The sequence below is a fragment of the Dermacentor variabilis genome, chromosome 4 (assembly GCF_050947875.1).
Source record: "Dermacentor variabilis isolate Ectoservices chromosome 4, ASM5094787v1, whole genome shotgun sequence".
NCBI lineage: Eukaryota > Metazoa > Arthropoda > Arachnida > Ixodida > Ixodidae > Dermacentor > Dermacentor variabilis.
In genome coordinates, this window is record NC_134571.1 from 94,088,691 (window position 1) to 94,106,590 (window position 17,900).

The following is a 17,900-nucleotide window of genomic DNA, read 5'->3' on the forward strand; positions in this document are numbered from 1 at the left end:
CCTAATCGTCTTCGGACGGGACTTACAATAATATTCTGCGTGGGCATTACCTGCCGAGCCTAAAGTGTCAAAATGAACAGATTTTAGTTAGAGAAATATTTCTTGCTTAATAAACTAACAAGCGAATTTGTGTGAACGTGACACCTGAGAAATCTGCTACTTGGCTTCCTAGTTTTCTCGCTACATTCTAAGATTTTTTTTTCATAAGCGAAAACCCCATTAGATGAAAGAAAAACGATGCTTTGAAGATCAAGACCTCTACATGAAGTAAGTTACGTTTGATTACGTGTAGGACTTCGCTGCATTTGCAACGCCACAAGGAAGTTCAAAGCGAGGGGACCATTCTGAAAGGTTTACAACGGAGCGTGCTGAAACCGAAGGCCACCTGTTTAAGCAGGAAGAAAAATACAATTTTTCCTTTCACGAACCTCGCTTCATCTTGCGGGCTTCCAGTGAACTGATTTGTCGGGAAGAACTACCTCGCCCGTTTCACCGAGAGTGAATGCGTGAAAGAAATATCGCCGTTCGGCGTTGCGACAGGAAGCACTTCTCAGACTCTTTGCATACGGCTGCTTTGCCAACCTAGTGAACGTGCCCTTACGGCCATGTCTGGCAATCATGTTTCTATCGCCTCTTTATGATGGTTGTGCGCTGAGGAAGTGCGTTGCAAAACGTGTCACGAATTTCGGTTCAATAAATACTGGCCAGTTCTTCTGTTGCGAAACGATCAGTTGCATGGCTTCCACGCTGGACGGTTAGTACATAGTGTAACTTCGTATTGCCACCTTATGCATTCGGGACAACGTGATAACGTGGCTATCAGGATAACGTTTATAATGTATTTTAATCAGAAGAGAGTAGAGATGCCGTGATCTATATTTCGGACAGCTTAGCTTATGAAGACAGAGTCAGCACAATGATAATAAGAGAGAAAAGTGAACCCCTTTGAATTTCCTATGGGGGCGAAATGCGAAATGTGTACTTAACCGGTGCACGTCAAACCGGTGCACGGTAAACCGGTGCACGTTAAACCGGTGCACGTTAAACCGGTGCACGTTAAACCGGTGCACGTTAAACCGGTGCACGTTAAACCGGTGCACGTTAAAGAGCCCTAGGTGGTCCATATTATTCCGGAGTCCTCCACTACGGCGTGCCTCAATCAGATCGTGGTTTGCGCACGTAAAACCCCATAAATTCTGAATTTATGGGTGCATTAGCATAGCATAGGTTTTCTATCCTACAGAGCAAAAAAAAAAAAGAAAAGAAAAAGGACACATATGTTACGGCTATTCATTATTGGTTCCTACTGCTTACTTCATTTTTGTAAGCGATATGCTTCCTTTATTTTATCATTTTTGATTTTGGTTCTCATCCCTCTTTATTCGTTTGGACCACTTGGCTAACAAAATTACTTGCATAGTTACATACATGTTATTTGAAAGAAACAGTCTTGATAAGTTAAGAAGTAAGCTGCAGAACGGCAGTACCTAACAAGTAATCAGGTACTTTGACTGAAAAAGAACAGTAATGAACTCCGCCCTTAATTGTAAAACTTCGCTTACATAAGAGCAGTTCCTTATCAGACAGAATTCCGGTGCCCGCCAATCACGATAGCGATTGGAGTGATAAAAAGCAGAACACCGCAATCATAGCCGATCGCAGGAAGCACTTAAGTTAAAAGAAAAATGTTTGAGGCTACGGGCTCTGGATCGTGATTTTCCTGACGGCGTCATCTTCTGTCAAGGAGTTTCAGAAAACAATAAGAAGAACGAAGATAGATGTGCCTTCAACCTTTAATAAGCAACAACTGACATTAAATGCAAATTGATGATACATTTCGAAAGTGTTGCAGACCGGACGTCACATAAATTTCGACTGCTCCAACTATAACGCATTTTATAGCCTCTCGAAAGCTTACGCCCGATGAATACAGCAAGGACACTGATGTGCTGTAACAGTGTAATGCATGGTCGAAAAAAGAAGACGAATTCCTGGTCGTCTTTTTTGTAAGTTGTGATTTCGTGACGTCAGGCATGGTTAAGTTCATGCGCCTATATAAGCGTCCTTTCAGCTGAATACGAGCTGGGCCTTACGTAAAAGCTGGTCCTGTTTTGCCGTGTTGTCCTTTATGTAGATGTCTTCTTCGCGATGGATTCTCAGCTCGTAACCGCCGGTGAAAATAAATAAACTAATATGTACTTACATTTTCTTTCATAACCAGACACTAAAACGGGAATTTCTTTCTTCAATCCCATCATATATATCATCACGTGTTGATCATTCGCATAAGGTTGCCTTCCCTAACTGCAAGACAAATGTGCTTTTTAATTATTTCTTACCTAAGACTAGCGCACAGTGGAACTACCTTCCGTCTCTTATTGCCTGCATTGAAGACACGCCATCCCTCAAGACAGCCATTACCAAGCATATCATTGAACAGGCATTTGCATTATGATTTTTGCTTTTTGCTGCATTTCTTTTTTACACCCACCCCTCTGTAACGCCGCTGTTGGCCCTGAGGGTAATGCAATAAATAAATAAATAAATAAGTAAATAAAATCACGTTTCCGCTTGTTCTACGTCAATGGGGGCAGTTGTGGCGATTTACACATGCAGGCGTAGCGTAAAGTCCAAATCAGCAGCTACGACATCGGGTTGAATTTGCGCCAGATAATGAATGCATTTCATTTTCACCGGAAGCACCACAGAGGTTGCGTTTTCTTTTTTTTTACTTTTATGATACATATCTATTTCTCTCATATTCGTTTTATATAATCACTTTTAAATAACGTACAGAAGCAAAATAGTTGCACAAGATGCCCCTCCCCCTCCCCCCCCCCCCACCACCCCTTCCATGGCATTTTAACGGTCAAGCAACTGCCATAAATAGCCGAGAAGTCGACCCATTTCCCGTATTTACATAACGGATGGCGAAGCAAGCTGTTAGCGATGAGTTAAGGTTGAAGGCCACCCGGTCTCCATCAGTAGTTGCGTGCAGTTCCTGTCCCACGCATATTTTCTATTCTTAAAAGCAGATTCATCTGCCACATATCACTCCGCCTGGCTGCTCGCCACAGCGGGTCGGCCTATAAACAAGGAGGCGCTTCTTCTCCTCAGCCTAGTCTTTACGTCCTCCTTGTCACGGCGCAAACATTTTGAAGCTTGGTACAAGCGAGTGCTCGGATTGTCCGTAGCATATTAGCTCAACAATGCTTATAACAGCACGAATAAACGTTCATCCCCAATTTCATGGGATCTCGCTGGTCTGCCAGATTCTCGATAATACGAACTCTTATAATATATACAACTCTTGTAAAGGCCTCACGTAATCTTAACTGTGAAAACGGGGAAGCATCACTGATAGGTTGGTATACGCAAACTGAAAACAAGCGAGTTTTTATTGATTGATGCAGTTTGACGTCCGGACGCAATGTAGGAGCGAAGTGCTTCACTGCGCAGCGGAGCAACGTGTATGTGGTGAACAGAGAGCTTATTTCCTAAGATGAGAAACGCAACGCTTAATCATAACATAGCTCATTCGGCGATTGCTCTGTTTTTTCGAATCCAAACAACCCGCATGGTCATTGTAGTATCCGAACAAAAAGCTGAATTATGAAAGCGCGCCTGATTTTTTACTATACCGTCCTGAGCAACCTACATATACTTTGCCTTTGTGGCTCTGGAAAGAAGACCCCTTCGGCTTATAATGAACGAATTTGGAGCTGCTCTCGCGAAGTCTGAAGTATAGTAATACATTCCCTTGTCGCGAGGTTTATATGCAATATAAATTAACCACCTTATCTCGGCTTTACGTGTTCATGGAAAAATTAGAGCGCCCGCTTGCCGGCTATCGAAGAAGAAAGCGGATTTGTTCCGGCAGTTGGAAATGATCCTTTGACCTGTCGTACTACTCTGCAGCTAGACACGTCCGCCACACGCCGAATCTTTGCATTCCAGAGCTGACAATTAGATGTATAGATAGTTTTCACGTGACGTCGCGGATAGAGCTTCTCACCGTGCTAGTACCCAACATGGCCGCCACAGTGACGTCAGCGTAACATATTATCCCGCGTACATTGTTTCACTTGATGGCGGTGATCGTTTTTCGCCGGATGGTCACTGCAATCGATTAGTCGTTCGGTGCAAAACGCGTCTGCTGTGCCGTCATGTTTCCACGTTTCTGCAGCCGCTGGACGCGCTACGGCCCCAAGATGGCGGCCACGACGATGTCAATGCAGACCATCTATATGTCCTTACCTTCACAAGTATTTTTAGTATTGTCACATTTGCATATCTATTCGAATGTGCACGGCTCATCAGAACCGGGAGAAACGACGCAGAAACTGGGAGCATCACTGCTTAAAGCAGGTTACAGCTCATAATCAATATACCTACCAGATCCTGACCGCTTTCTTTTTCTAGATTTCTCTGCATTTCTCTGCATTCTACACCCTCTGTGCTGTCTCAAGCTCACCGGAAGTACTCCGTTCGCGAGATGGCCACCGCACCCACTGCACCTAAGATTTAGATAACCTACGAGACGATTGGCGTTATTCAGCAGGAAATGTACACCCAAAATACAATGTCTGACAAAGTTTCGGACAGATTATTTATGAGTAGGAGGTGCATATTTGTTCCTCCTAATAAACCTGGGCCAAGCATATTTTTTTTTACTGCTAGTGATATTGCGCTAATTGTTGCTCTCACTGCTTAGTACTCTGGTTACACACAAACTGTAATCTTTTTCTCATCAATTCAGGCAACAATGTTACTACAGCGACTGTAGGAGCAGAGTCGGTAAGCAATGGCGACGATACCTAAATATTATTCGCTTATGCATTCATTTTGACTCCAGCACTCAGATCTTGACAAAGGAAAGCAGAGAAGAGGAACATATAAACCAGGATAGAACATATGCACAGCTTGCCCTGGATTCTGCTCGCTGACAGCTGCTTTTGAACAGCATGCATAAGAATACAACGACAAAGGTGATAACAGAGGCAGCTATTAATAATCACGGGCGTTACGTGTTGCTAATGAAGGTGACATAAATTATAAGTTTATATTCACTGCCTTCACACAGGCGAAGAATAGTGCTAGCGAACTGAACAGTGATTGTGCCGTCGAAGAACACGTTCACTATTGGCAGCCTCCTACTTAATTACAACATCTTCCTCAACTTATGGCACGCTGGAAGGCAAGTTGCTTACGCGAAGGGTTTCCGGAAACTCAAGAATCACGCCACACTTTACAGTCACGCCTTGAGCACCAGTGAAGCTTTCGTACGCGAACGTGCCCTTAATGCAGGGCGACATTGTAGAATTGCATACCAAGAGAGAAACTGCTTCTAACGAGCTGTTCCTTGCTAATATATTCGTTTAAATCAAATGGCCAAACAACAGCTTAATTTGTAAATCACAGCAGAGCCTTGTTAAAAAAGAACTCACAAAAGGAGTCTAATTTCTATAATTGGGATGCAAAATGTGTTTCTGATTTGCAAGAACGGCTTTTAAAACAATGCGGCGCTACAGCACAGCACGTAAAAGCAAGGCTAAGTTTTCATTCACTAGGGCCTATTCGCTGTTGCGCGCTTCAACCGCCAGAAGGTCGAACATGCCTGATGACACGCAACAGGAAAGAAGAAGAAAAAAAAAAGTGTGGTGAGACCAGAAATGACCCGAACTTTATTGGCACCTCCCACGAGGACATCACTAGATTTAGGGCAACGTCATGTCACGACCACGTGGGGAAACAAAAATATGTGTTGCATTCGAACTGTCACGTTAGTCGAACCTTCGTGCAAGTACAGACAAGTAGGCATGTTAGCACAAATCGTGCTCAGTGCCAAACACTTTGACTACTTGTTGAACTACTTCGTGGAGTACCATCCAGGTGTGTCACTCGGGTAAATTTCAAGTATATTCCTGAAATACCATTGAATGATGGACCGCTCTAAGCTGCCTCACTGACAGAAGCGTACGGCACTGTAGAAGTAAGATTATTCGTAGTGTTCCTGAGCCACGTTGGACATCTTTCGTAGTCACTTAACGCCCACTTGACACGCCATTGCGTTATAAGAGGGAAACGAAAAAAAAATTGCTGTCTTACCCTCCAGTCGAGAAAGGGTCGCAGCCTGATCGTCTCGCCAGCCTCTTCCTCAGACAGGCTATCATCGTCGAAGTTTGCGTTCGGGTTGTCCATCGTGAGCTCTTTCCTTTACTTTCTTGCCTCTTCCCCAGACGGGACAGGCCCAGCTCTTGACGCAAGCGTAGTGGCGCAAGCAACAAAGTGAAGAGCAGATAATAAAGAAACAAGCGTGCGCCTTAAACTCGAACTCACATTAGGCTTAACGGCGACGACAGCGCGCACACGTACCCTGCTGCAGCGAAGTTTCCACCGCGACTCCTAGGCTTAGTGGGCTCTAGGACGGCGAAGCCGAGCATCGCCTCCGCGGCGGCGAAAATCCTCGCTCGCGTGTCGCTTCGGCCGACCGCGTAGTGCAGTGCGCTCCGCGTGCGGGGACCGTGCTTCTGCTGCTGCCGCTGCTGCTGGTGGCGGTAGTGGGGACGCTGCCGCCGCTTCACGCGCGTTCATTAGCGGCCGAAATGAGACAATGATCCTTTCTCCTTCACTTTCCTTCCGTCACCTCTTCTTCACCCGTTGCACTGTCTTCCAGGAAAGCTCCGCGTCGTCCCCACACCGCGCACCACATGAACTTTCGATGCCGGAGGGCGTCCCGTGCGGGCCAGCAGTTTGTGTGGAGGCAGGCGACGTCGTCACGCGGAGCGCAGCAGCTACGGCGGGCCACAACAAACGGAGAACCTGAGATCCGCCACGGTCCTCTTCCGGAGGCCGGGAGCGCGCATGCGCCCGCCGACGAGGACGCGGGGGAGGGGCTCGACAACGTCACGGCTTCGATCAATGATGCGCTGGGGATACATACACCAACATGTAGGGCGACCGTGTCTTGCAGTTGCTTTCTTTATCTATCGCGCTCTCTCTGTATTCCTTTCACTTCTATTTTGTTCTCCTTTGGCTCACCCGGGACCTGCGTCGGCGTTGGAGTGTAAATCAATACGTTCGTGCGCCCGAGGGTGTAAAAGTGAAATCTGCTTTTTCCTTCTTTCCACTAATTGACCGCCGAGTGCTGTTGGGATGACGGACGGAACAGTCGAGAAGACGGCAGTCGGTGTGAAAAATAAGGCGTGACTAAGTCGTGCGTTCACGTTATCTTACGGCTACAATCGACTAGAATCTGTGCAGCTGTAATCGCGCGGTGTGACAGCAAGCTTTGGGAGAGAATACGGGAAAACGGGCGACGCGTTCTGGATTTAGCTGAAATCGGCGAAGAATCAAAAGTGAGTTTTTCTTCCTTTTCCTCTTAATTGTAACGCTGTCAGCAGAAAGCACGTCAAGGCTGATATCTGAATAGCCACTTCATCATCATTATCGTCATCATCGTCGTCAACGTAAATACTTCTACTACCACTACTAATACTAATATATACTTCCAAAAACGAGAAAGGGGCTGACAGATGGAGTAGCACACTGTGGTATAAAGTTTGTAAACAGGGATAAGGTGCCTCAGAAAGGCTGGCCAACGTTTCGATAGGAGGACCTATATTCGTCAAAGGCGGCCTCGTCATCCTCGGCGTGTTAGTTTTAAAGGGTTAGTGCAGTGACGTCACGTGCGGGTGTTGTCACTGGCGCCTGGTTTTAAAGAGAGATTACCAGAGGAAACAAGCGCTGTCATCCGACGTCTGTAAGCTTCATTCCCAAGACGAGGGGACAAGAACGTGAGAGTGGGCACGCGGGGAGAAAAGAGAAGAAATAGAAGCAGAAAAAAAGAAAAAAGAAAAAAAAAAGGGGGGGGGGTTGGGGAAGCCAGGGCGGCACCAAGACAGACAAAAAATAAGGGGGGGGGGGGGGGAGAGTGAAAGAAAAAGAAAGAGAAAAATGAAATTTTTAAAGAAATACGGGGGCTTGGGAGCGTGTTGGGGATGCGAAAGGTTAGGAAGCATTCAGGGGGAGTCGTTGGCGGCATGTTTTTGAGGCATTAGAACGGCCGGTCAAGCTGTCAGTGCGCGAGTAACACAAAAGAAAAAAAAGAAAAACAGACACACACACACACACAAAAAAAAAAAAACTTTCGACTCATGTTTTTTTTTGTGTGTGTGTCTGTTTTTTTTGCTAACAAAATGCTAGCAAAATGCATCGCAAAAGCCACGTGTCAATGGAGTCACTTGCGGCAATATTTACCAAAAGAAAAATTACAAAAACTTGCGCACAACACAACATAGTGTGCTACGTGTTTGTTGCGTTACACTGCCGCACATGCGACTGCTTCTTACGTTTCAAAGAAACGTCCGTGGTAGGTTAAAAGAAGACGAAACTAATCACAGAGGCGAACAATACCTACACTTCTGCTGGCGAGTGATGATATTTGAGGTTTAATGGCGCAAGGGCCAGGTATGGCCAAAGAGCGCCATGCGAGTGGTAATGAATATGTCGTGGTCTGATGGGCTCTGTGAATTTAATGTGACGTGGCTGTAAAGGGGCCTAAAAGAGTTTGTGTAAATTGCATAAAAATTACACGTAATAAAATTATGGCAATGATTAATGACATGTACTATGATCACTACAATGCACTAAAAAAGAATGATGCATTATATAAAATATGCGAGATGCTAAAATTGTCTAAGAGCCCTACTGCCTCGCCAGAGCCCTTGAAACTCAAGGGCCGAGGGGCATGTGCTATACGAAATAGCTTTCACAGTGGCATCCTCTGGAGGGAGGAGACGCTATGAACGTACAGGGCTAATTACATGTAACACAACATCTTTCAGGAAGTCTAGGACTGCGTTAGTGTGAAAGAGCGGCTCTGGGCCGAGTAACATTACAAGATGAAGGGGAATGTGCTGCCGGTATGCTAACGGAAAATGTCTCTTTCTCTCAGATTCGGCTTCGCGACACTCCAGGAGGACGTGGAGTACGGACAGCCTCTCCCCGCATCTGCCACAGGTTGGAGGCTCAGTTCCAGTGACTAGAAAATTATGGGTGCCAAACGTGTGTCCTATTCTGAGACGACAGAACAGGACATCTGTTCGGCGCGATTTTGTAGTAGAGGGCCAGAATCCTAACTGTGGTTTTATCAGGTGGAGCTTATTATCCGTTTCCGCGTCCCACATGCGTTGCCAGTGGTCTCGCAATCTCCTTCGCAAGAAAGGCCTCAGATCTGTGACAGGCACCGCAGCGGTAGGGTTAACAGCTTGCGATGCGATTGATGTGGCCATCTCGTCCGCCAGAACGTTACCTTCGATGCTCCTATGGCCAGGCACCCAGCATATAATGATATGCTGGTTAGATCTGTACGCTTTACACAAGACGGTGTACAGTTCGTTAAGTACTGGATTTTTGTGTCTATAGAGTGACATCAAGGCCTTCACGACGCTTAGGAAGTCTGTATATATCGCTGATTTTTGAAGTTTTCATTTTCTTATATGATTTACAGAAGACAATACTGCGTAGGCCTCGGCCGTGAAGATACTTGTTTCCGGATGTAGTACACCAGATTCTGAGAAGGATGGGCCGAAGGCAGCATAAGACACCCCGGCATTTGACTTTGAAGCGTCTGTGTAGAACTCTGCGCAGGAGTGCTTGTGCTGGAGTTCTAGAAAATGCATTCGGATTTCTATCTCTGGTGCGTGTTTTGTTACTTCTAAAAAGGATATGTCACATTCTATCAGCTGCCACTCCCAAGGTGGTAACAGCTTGGTTGGATGCATTAGGCGAAGCTCGAGGAGTGGGAAACGCATTTCATTACTAAGCTCCCTCACACGAAGCGAGAAAGGCTGTCTTACAGAGGGACGGTTATTGAAGAGTGTAGTACATGTCATATCGTTAACAGTCTTAAAACATGGATGTTGATGAATGGAGTGTACTTTTAGGAAATATGTGAGGCTGATGTAAGTTCTCTGTAGATGGAGGGACCATTCATTTGATTCTGCGTATAAGCTTTCAATCGGGCTTGTTCTGAAAGCGCCAGTGGCTAAACGGATACCTAGATGGTGGACAGGATCTAGGATCTTTAGTGCGCTCGGAGCAGCAGAGTTATATACAACAGCTCCATAGTCCAATCGTGATCGAATTAGGCTCTTATAAACATTCATCAGGCACTTCCTGTCGCTACCCCATGTTGAGTGGGATAGAATTTTAAGTAAGTTCATTGCCCTTAGGCATTTTTCTTTAAGATATTTAATGTGCTGTATAAAAGTAAGCTTGGAGTCTAGTATAATACCTAAAAATTTGTGTTCTTTGTTGATAGGTATTTGATGTCCACTCAGTTGAACGCAAGGATCTGGAACCAGGCCTCTCTTTCTAGTAAAAAGAACACAAGAGCTTTTGTGGGGGTTGATTTTAAATCCGTTTTCGTCTGCCCACTTGGAAACCTTGTTCAAGCCTTGCTGTACCTGTCTCTCGCATACTGTGAGGTTGCAGGATTTGAAGCCTATTTGTATATCGTCTACGTACACGGAATAAAAAATGGCCGGTGGCAGTGAAGCATGTAGTGTGTTCATCTTAACGATAAAGAGAGTGCAGCTGAGCACTCCTCCCTGGGGTACACCAGTTTCCTGCGCGAAGGGACGTGACAGTGCATGGCCGACTTTTACGCGGAAGGTGCGATTGGACAAATAGCTTTCAATTATTTTCAACATATTTCCACAGATGCCATTTCCGACAAGTCTCGCGAGATCCCGTAGCGCCATGTTGTATCATATGCCTTCTCCACATCGAGGAATATGGAGAGGAAATACTGTTTGTGTACGAAGGCATCGCGAATGTATCCTTCAATGCGCACAAGATGATCGGTTGTTGACCGCCCTTGTCTGAAGCCACATTGATAGGGATCGAGTATATTGTTGAGTTCAATGAAGTGTATGAGTCTGTGATTAATCATTTTTTCAAAGAGCTTACACAAACAATTTGTTAGAGCTATCGGACGATAACTTGCTGCCAAGGAGGGGTCTTTTCCTTGCTTCAGGACAGGAACCACAATCGCCTCTTTCCATGTAGATGGGAGGTATCCGGCAGCCCACAGTGTGTTGAAAAGTGTAAGTAGTGTAATTTGTGTGTCAGTATGTAAGTTTCTGATCATGTCATACATGACTCTGTCAGGTCCCGGTGCAGTGCTTTTGCATGTGTTCAAGGCAGCTCTCAACTCGGCAATACTGAAAGGGCGGTTATAGGGTTCATTCTGTCTGGATTGTCTAATTAGTGGCTTACATTCTTCTGTTTGTTTATATTTGAGAAAGGACTGAGAATAATGGGTTGAGCTCGACACGCTCTCAAAGTGCTCACCAAGTGAGTCTGCCTGATCTTCCAGGGTATCGCGTTGTGTGTTTACCAGAGGAAGTGATTGTACTTGTCGCCCTATTATCTTAATAACCCTGTTCCAGACTTTGGCCTCATCTGTGTACGAGTTGATGCCCGATAAAAACTTCTGCCAGCTTTCTCTTCTGGCCTGTCGGCGGGTTCGCCTGCCTTATTCAGAATACACGCACCAGAAGAGAAAAGGAATTGTTCAACAAGTCGTCCTCCCGCATCTATACGAGGGTCGCCCCACAGGTAGTTGTGTGCATTGAAATCGCCAAGAACAATATAAGGTTCTGGCAATTCATCTATGAAGGACTGAAATTCATATTTAGTTAATTTGTAATGTGGGGGTATGTAGAGCGAGCACACAGTGATAAGTTTGTTTAGGAGAACAGCACGAACCGCCACTGCTTCCAGGGGCGTTTGTAGCTGCAAACGTTGACACGCTATGCCTTTCTGAATAACAAAAGCAACACCGCCCGATGATGCGACAGCATCATCGCGATCTTTGCGATAAGTTATGTACTGTCGGAGAAAGTTTGTGTGTTTTGATTTTAGGTGTGTTTCCTGTAAACACGGCACTTTTGGATTGTGTTTGTGTATGAGTTCTTGTACGCCATCCAGATTTCTAAAAAGACCTCTGACGTTCCATTGAATAATTTGTGTATCCATATTTAGAGTAAATTGGTGCTGTGTGTACGGAAACGGAAGTGATGCCTTAGGTTACAGAGCTCTTTCGAGGCCCTGTAACCGGGGTTCTGCCCTTTCTGGAGCGTTCGAGGGAGCCTCGCCGCTCCTTAGGCGCTTGGCGCGCCGTGAGGACAGGTGTAGTGTCCATTGCCTCTTGTGAGGCGCCGGACACATGCTCTTGCGAGCGAGAAGTTTTCTGTGAGGGTCCTGCCTCGGAAGGCAAGACCCCTGCGCCCACCAGCCCGGAGGTCGATGGCGCTCCCTGAGGGATTTGGCTGCGGCGGCTGTTGCCAGCGCTGGAAGGGGCCGGGGGGGTTGGGGCAGCCTCAGCTGCGCCCACCTTCGGGGTCGATGGCCCCGTCTCCTGTGTTGGCGTAGCAGCGTTAGCTGCAGCCGCCTAGGGGGCGGATGGCATCACTGCCGCCTCACTGGGTGTGGGTCGGGCAGCCGCCGGAGACCGTTGTGGCGCTGCCCCCTGACGCGCCACATCGGCAAAGGTGTGCTTTGGCAGGAAGGATAGCCGCCTGCGTGCTTCTTTGGAACTTATGTTTTCTTTTACTTTAATCGTAACTATTTCCTTTTCTTTCTTCCAAGATGGGCACGACCGCGAGTATGCAGCGTGCTCGCCTTCACAGTTTACGCAGTGGAGAGAGTTTTCACATGATTCAGAAGTGTGATCATTAGCACTGCATTTAGCGCAGGTTTGGCGGCCTCGGCAGCTCTGTGAGCTGTGACCGAAACGCTGGCATTTGAAGCAACGCAGGGGATTAGTGATGTATGGCCGAACACGGAGCTTGATATACCCGGCCTCGATGGACTCGGGCAGGGCACTTGTGCCAAAAGTAAGTATCAGATGTTTGGTCTGTATTTCCTTGTTGTCACGCCTCATCTTAATTCGCTTAACGTTGATGACGTTCTGCTCACTGAAGCCCTCCAAGAGCTCAACCTCAGTCAGCTTCAAGAGATCATCATCGGAGACTACGCCACGGGTGGTATTCATAGTACGATGCGGAGTTACTGTCACTTTGGCGTCGCCAAATGATACTAGGTTGGGTAGGTTCTCATATTGCTTCTTGTCGCGGAGCTCCAAGAGGAGATCACCGCTTGCCATTCTGGATGCTTTGTAACCTGTACCAAAAACTTGGGTCAGAGACTTGGACACGAGAAATGGTGAGATTGTTCGTACGGGTTTGTTTGGTTTTTCGGAGTGGACTACGTGGAAGCGTGGAAAAGTTTCTTTTTGACGGGCGAAAAATTTAAAAACATCATCGGTGCGCCCCCTCTTCAGGGAGCGATCAGGTAATGGGGGAAAGGAAGTAGCCATAGGAGATTGTAATTTCGGCAGTAACGCCAGCCACCCACCGTGGAGTCCTACAAGGGGACGCTGCAGGGCGTGTGAAACACGGCCTGCAAACGCCAGCTGTACATTACCACTATAACCAAATATGAAATAACCTAGGTTGGCTATTCACACAAGGTTAACCCTTGCTGCCTGGAAAAATTGGAAGTAAGCGGAAGCTAGGAGAAGACAGGACAGATGAAAAGTAAGAGAAAGACGAAGATTGGAGGGAGAGAGAGACAGGAAAAGGCAACTACCGATTTCCCCCGGGTGGGTCAGTCCGGGGGTGCCGTCTACGTGAAGCCGAGGCCAAAGGGGTGTGTTGCCGCCGCCGAGGGGCCGTAAAGGTCCAAACACCCGGCATTGGCTCAACCCCCAGGATCCCGTTTTCCCCGGACACGGCTAAGCCGCGCACGGCTACACGCGGGAGGTTCCAACCCTCGGGTGCTCGGGTACGTGGTGTCGCAACGCACCAAACGCCTGCTTGCGCAGACGCCCCTGCGGGGGTCTGCTGACGAGTGTATCAACGAGCCATCAGTATTTGAGTAAGTTAAGGAGCTTGAATACCTACACACACAATTGGAAAATTCTGTTTTCAGTGTATAGCAGGATGGCTGGTTGCGTTGTGCTCAAGTTTTTGTAAATGTCTTTCTTTTGTATCTTCGTTTTAAAGGGTGTACCGACACGTGGTTTTGTGACACACCTGGATAGGGTTTAGGTACGACACGTGTAAAAATAAATATTTGGTCGTTAAAAGTAAGTGTCTTTAGTATATCGCTGATTCCCGTGCCTGTACCGGGCTGCCCGAAACTGACGGTGATTAGCTGTACTGGCTTTACTATTAGCAGACCTTTACTTTCCAGCAGGTTGCATGCCACTAGGCTACTATCAAATGGTGGTCGTTTAACATGAGGTACTATAATCAGCTTTATTACGACAATAATCTGCATAATCTGATTGAATTAATCAGGCCTCCCTAATTATGAGATTTCCCATTTTGCCTGTTCTGTGCCTGTGATGTCCACCCCGTGAACAACCCGAATTCTCTCGTCTCGTCACTAATCGGTTCTTTGTACCCATTGACAGCAAGTTTTTTTCACTATAATTCTGCTACCCTGATGTTACTCTGGGTGGACGTCTCATTTTCCCTTTATTAATTATTATGATATGCGAATACTTATGGGTCCTGCGCATTACATGTCCTGCCCAAGCTCACTTCTCCACTACTCTAACTGGCAGATACGAATTTTTGTGGTGGTTCATTTGTATTCAACGGTCTCGAACTTGAAAGACAGACATAAGCGTTATGGGTTATTGAGCTCGAGTAACTGATGTGCATACGAAGACCTCCGAAAATAAATAGACCACTATTGCTTAAAACGCCAATAGTCCTTCGCGCGCAAACTTGCTCTGTCGTTCGTGCGGTTCGGTTACTTATACTCAAAACATCTTCTTACATTTTTCCGCACGTGCTTGTCTTCTTTTTAATCGTTCTGCATTTGGAACTTCGCAATCTGAGGGAAAACGCTGCATTTCAGCTGTAATAGTCCGTTGTTGTGCAATTATAACAGTAAAGTAAAAGTAAACACACTGCTGGTAAATTCCCTGTTTGTTTCTGATTCACGCGGACCATAGACAAACGTGAGACGTTTTGGCAAGCGACCTACTCCATGCTAGCGCATATTACAGTGTTGCAAAGCACCTATGTTACCTAATATTCGCTCAAGAAGTTTAGCGACAATTTTAGCGAATTTGCAGCAACAGTTAGCGGAAATTTAGCGAATCTTACGTCTTACTTCAGCTACATGCTTATAAAAATTGTGGCAGCATTGACCAGCACTGGCCCAGCAATTGTACGTCTATTAGACAACCAGAAAAAGTACAGAAGTTTCACGCTGAGCTCGTTCCCTTAACTGCTCGGTCTAGCGTATACTCCGACAAAATGGCCTGGCATGTATTGAAGGAAATGAATTTTAATACAACAGCAGTTAAGTGCTCTAAACTGGCGTTTGCCTTGTCCGTCGGTACGTTCATTCAGTTATGCTGACGACGACCGCTGTCTAAACTGACATCAATTTGTCATCCTGAACTTGATCATTAACCTCACTATCACCGTAGGGCGAAGAACAAGAAATATTTCTCCGCAACCGGGACTTGAACTCATGTCGACGCAGGAATTTGCGCTAGGGAACCGGACCGTTCCTCACAGACTCTGAGACCAGTGGAGTCATTGCACGTATTTCGGAGACCACAAACAGTCAATGCCGTAGCCAACAAAGATGAGTTTCTTCGCACAGCATAGAAGTTGTTTTTGATAAGATGCTGGCATGTCGACGTGAAATTCTTCGTATCCGTGCTCATGAAAACGGCATCGGCGGCACAAAAGAGGCGTACATCAGCCTCAAGCATGGCACATAACCGCATGAACATAAACGTATTGACATCTGAGTGGGATAATTCCCAACCAGGGACTTCAAAACGACACACCGAGCCTGAAAGGCAACACGCCAGCAACACACAACTGCTGCATCACTGACGATATAAACACTATATTTACACTAGCACTGAATTCCAAAAATAGTATGCTGAAACTTTATATTGCAACGGCATTCCAAATGGCACGCTGCCGATACGTTGGAATTGGACGTTGTTCTACACCCAATTATAGAATAATGAAGCTGGACACCCTCGAATGAACAAGATTATCTGAAGCTATCGGCCAAGAAGACGCGTACACAAGGTTTCGTAAAGCTAAAGAACTGAAACTACACAAAACTGGTGTACTTGTTTATGTGGAATCAGAAATTAGCCAAAGTCTGTGCACGTATATTTAGTTCCCCCCCTCCCCCCACAACGAACATTACTATTCCATACCGAAAGAAAGTTGCGTACATCACAAAGATTAAGTCCCAGATTATTTACCTGAGCCGCATTTTCTTTCCTTTTATATCACATTTATAGTTATTAGTTCAACATTGTTTCAGAGACCTCATTGTTTTCCAACTCTTGCTTTGAATTATTACACATTTCTTTGACCGCACACTACCCCCTCTCCCATTTCCCCCTCTATCTTCCCTCCTTCTATTCAATGACCACTCTATAAACCCTACCTTCCCGGCCATTTCCCCGCGGTGGGTGAGCGCGATTAATGGAGGAACGAGCAATCAAGCAAACAAAACAATATGGCGGTCTCCAATTGTGGGCGAATGTTGTCAGATTGAATGCACAGAGCCGAGGGAATCACTGAAGTTTGCGGAATCCTTTTTTTTTTCGCCGCTCTTTGTTTTCATATTTTATGAAGTGCAAAAGCGCGCAACAAGACCTGGGCGAATAAGAAAGGAGACACGTTGCTTGCGTTGTCTTCCTTGCTGTACTTGTCCGCGTCTCGCTGCGCTGTTTCGCACTTCGGAAGCCATGGAACACCGACTAGCCCAACAACGCGTATACTCCTGAGCTTTCCACGTCTTCTCGTTTTATCTTCCTCTTTCAAAAATATTTTTAGTCTGCGTTTTCCGGAGTGGAAAAATATTTCGCATTCGTTCCGATATTCGGAGACTGCGTATCTATAATGCTTCTTTCATGTCTGAGAAAGTGAGAGAGAAAAGGTCAGGAAAGGCAGGGATGTTCAGTTAACCCTTTTCCCCTGCGTACTCTACGCAGTTGAAAAGGGGTTAAGGGAGGGAAAAAGAGAAAGGAAAAAAGAACACTAAGAACGCGTTCTCGTGGAGGCGTGTACATCGAGGCTGCAGTCGTTCACTGATGTCTTTAAACTTCAGAAACTGCAGCAATGTGTACGGGTCGCTTTCTGAATTTGTACACATGGGACGGCTGCGTGGCCTCTATAAGGAGGTCATAGGGGACACGCCTGCAAACGCTGTACAGCCTCGCCCACCACATCGACCACCAATCCCTATCTCGACGGAGCTGCCAGGTGTCTCGAAGAACCGTTCCCCAACATGTGCCCTACAGCAGACGGCAGCCTCTCTCCTCCAAAAGAGACTTGGGGCCCACCTTCACATCTTCGTCGATGGATCCGTGATACCGGAGACTGGCTCATCCACAGCAGCCTGCGTTGCACCGGCCCTACGAAAGAGCAAGCTGTGCCATCTCCCGGGGCACGCAAGTTCTACCGCAGCAGAGTTAGCAGGACTCCACCTTGCTGTGGACCTACTTGCAGATGAGCTACCAGCGACCCCCGCAGCCATCTTCTGCGACTCCAAGGCGGCGATGCTCTGCCTGCAGAACCCTGACAGGCAGTGGCGTAGCAACAGGGGGGGCCGGGGGGCCGTGGGCCCCGGGTGCAAGGGGCCTGTTGGGGAGGGGGGGGGGTCATATACGTCTGAAGACACCCGGAACTTGTTGATATCCTCGCGTTCCTCGACTACGACCGGGGGGGGGGGGGTGACAAAAGCCCTATGGGCCCCGGGTTCCAGAGGACCTAGCTACGCCACTGCTGACAGGGCTAGTCTTGGAGTAGCGCTGCTCTCTTCAAGACTGA

At 46.7% G+C, this 17,900-nt stretch overlaps 1 protein-coding gene across 4 annotated transcripts in view; it reads right to left on the minus strand.

The window, feature by feature from the left end:
• LOC142579523 (sodium- and chloride-dependent glycine transporter 1-like) overlaps positions 1-17,900 on the minus strand; it is a 197,074-nt gene that overhangs the window by 59,386 nt on the left and 119,788 nt on the right. Inside the window, exon 1 of one of the 4 annotated variants that reach the window (XM_075689830.1) lies at positions 6,109-6,796. The exons of the other annotated variants lie outside the window; for them this stretch is intronic. Coding sequence (XP_075545945.1) covers positions 6,109-6,201 — 93 coding nt within the window. The 5' untranslated portion in view covers positions 6,202-6,796. Of the gene's footprint in view, positions 1-6,108; positions 6,797-17,900 lie in introns of those variants that run through there. 4 annotated transcript variants of the gene reach the window in all.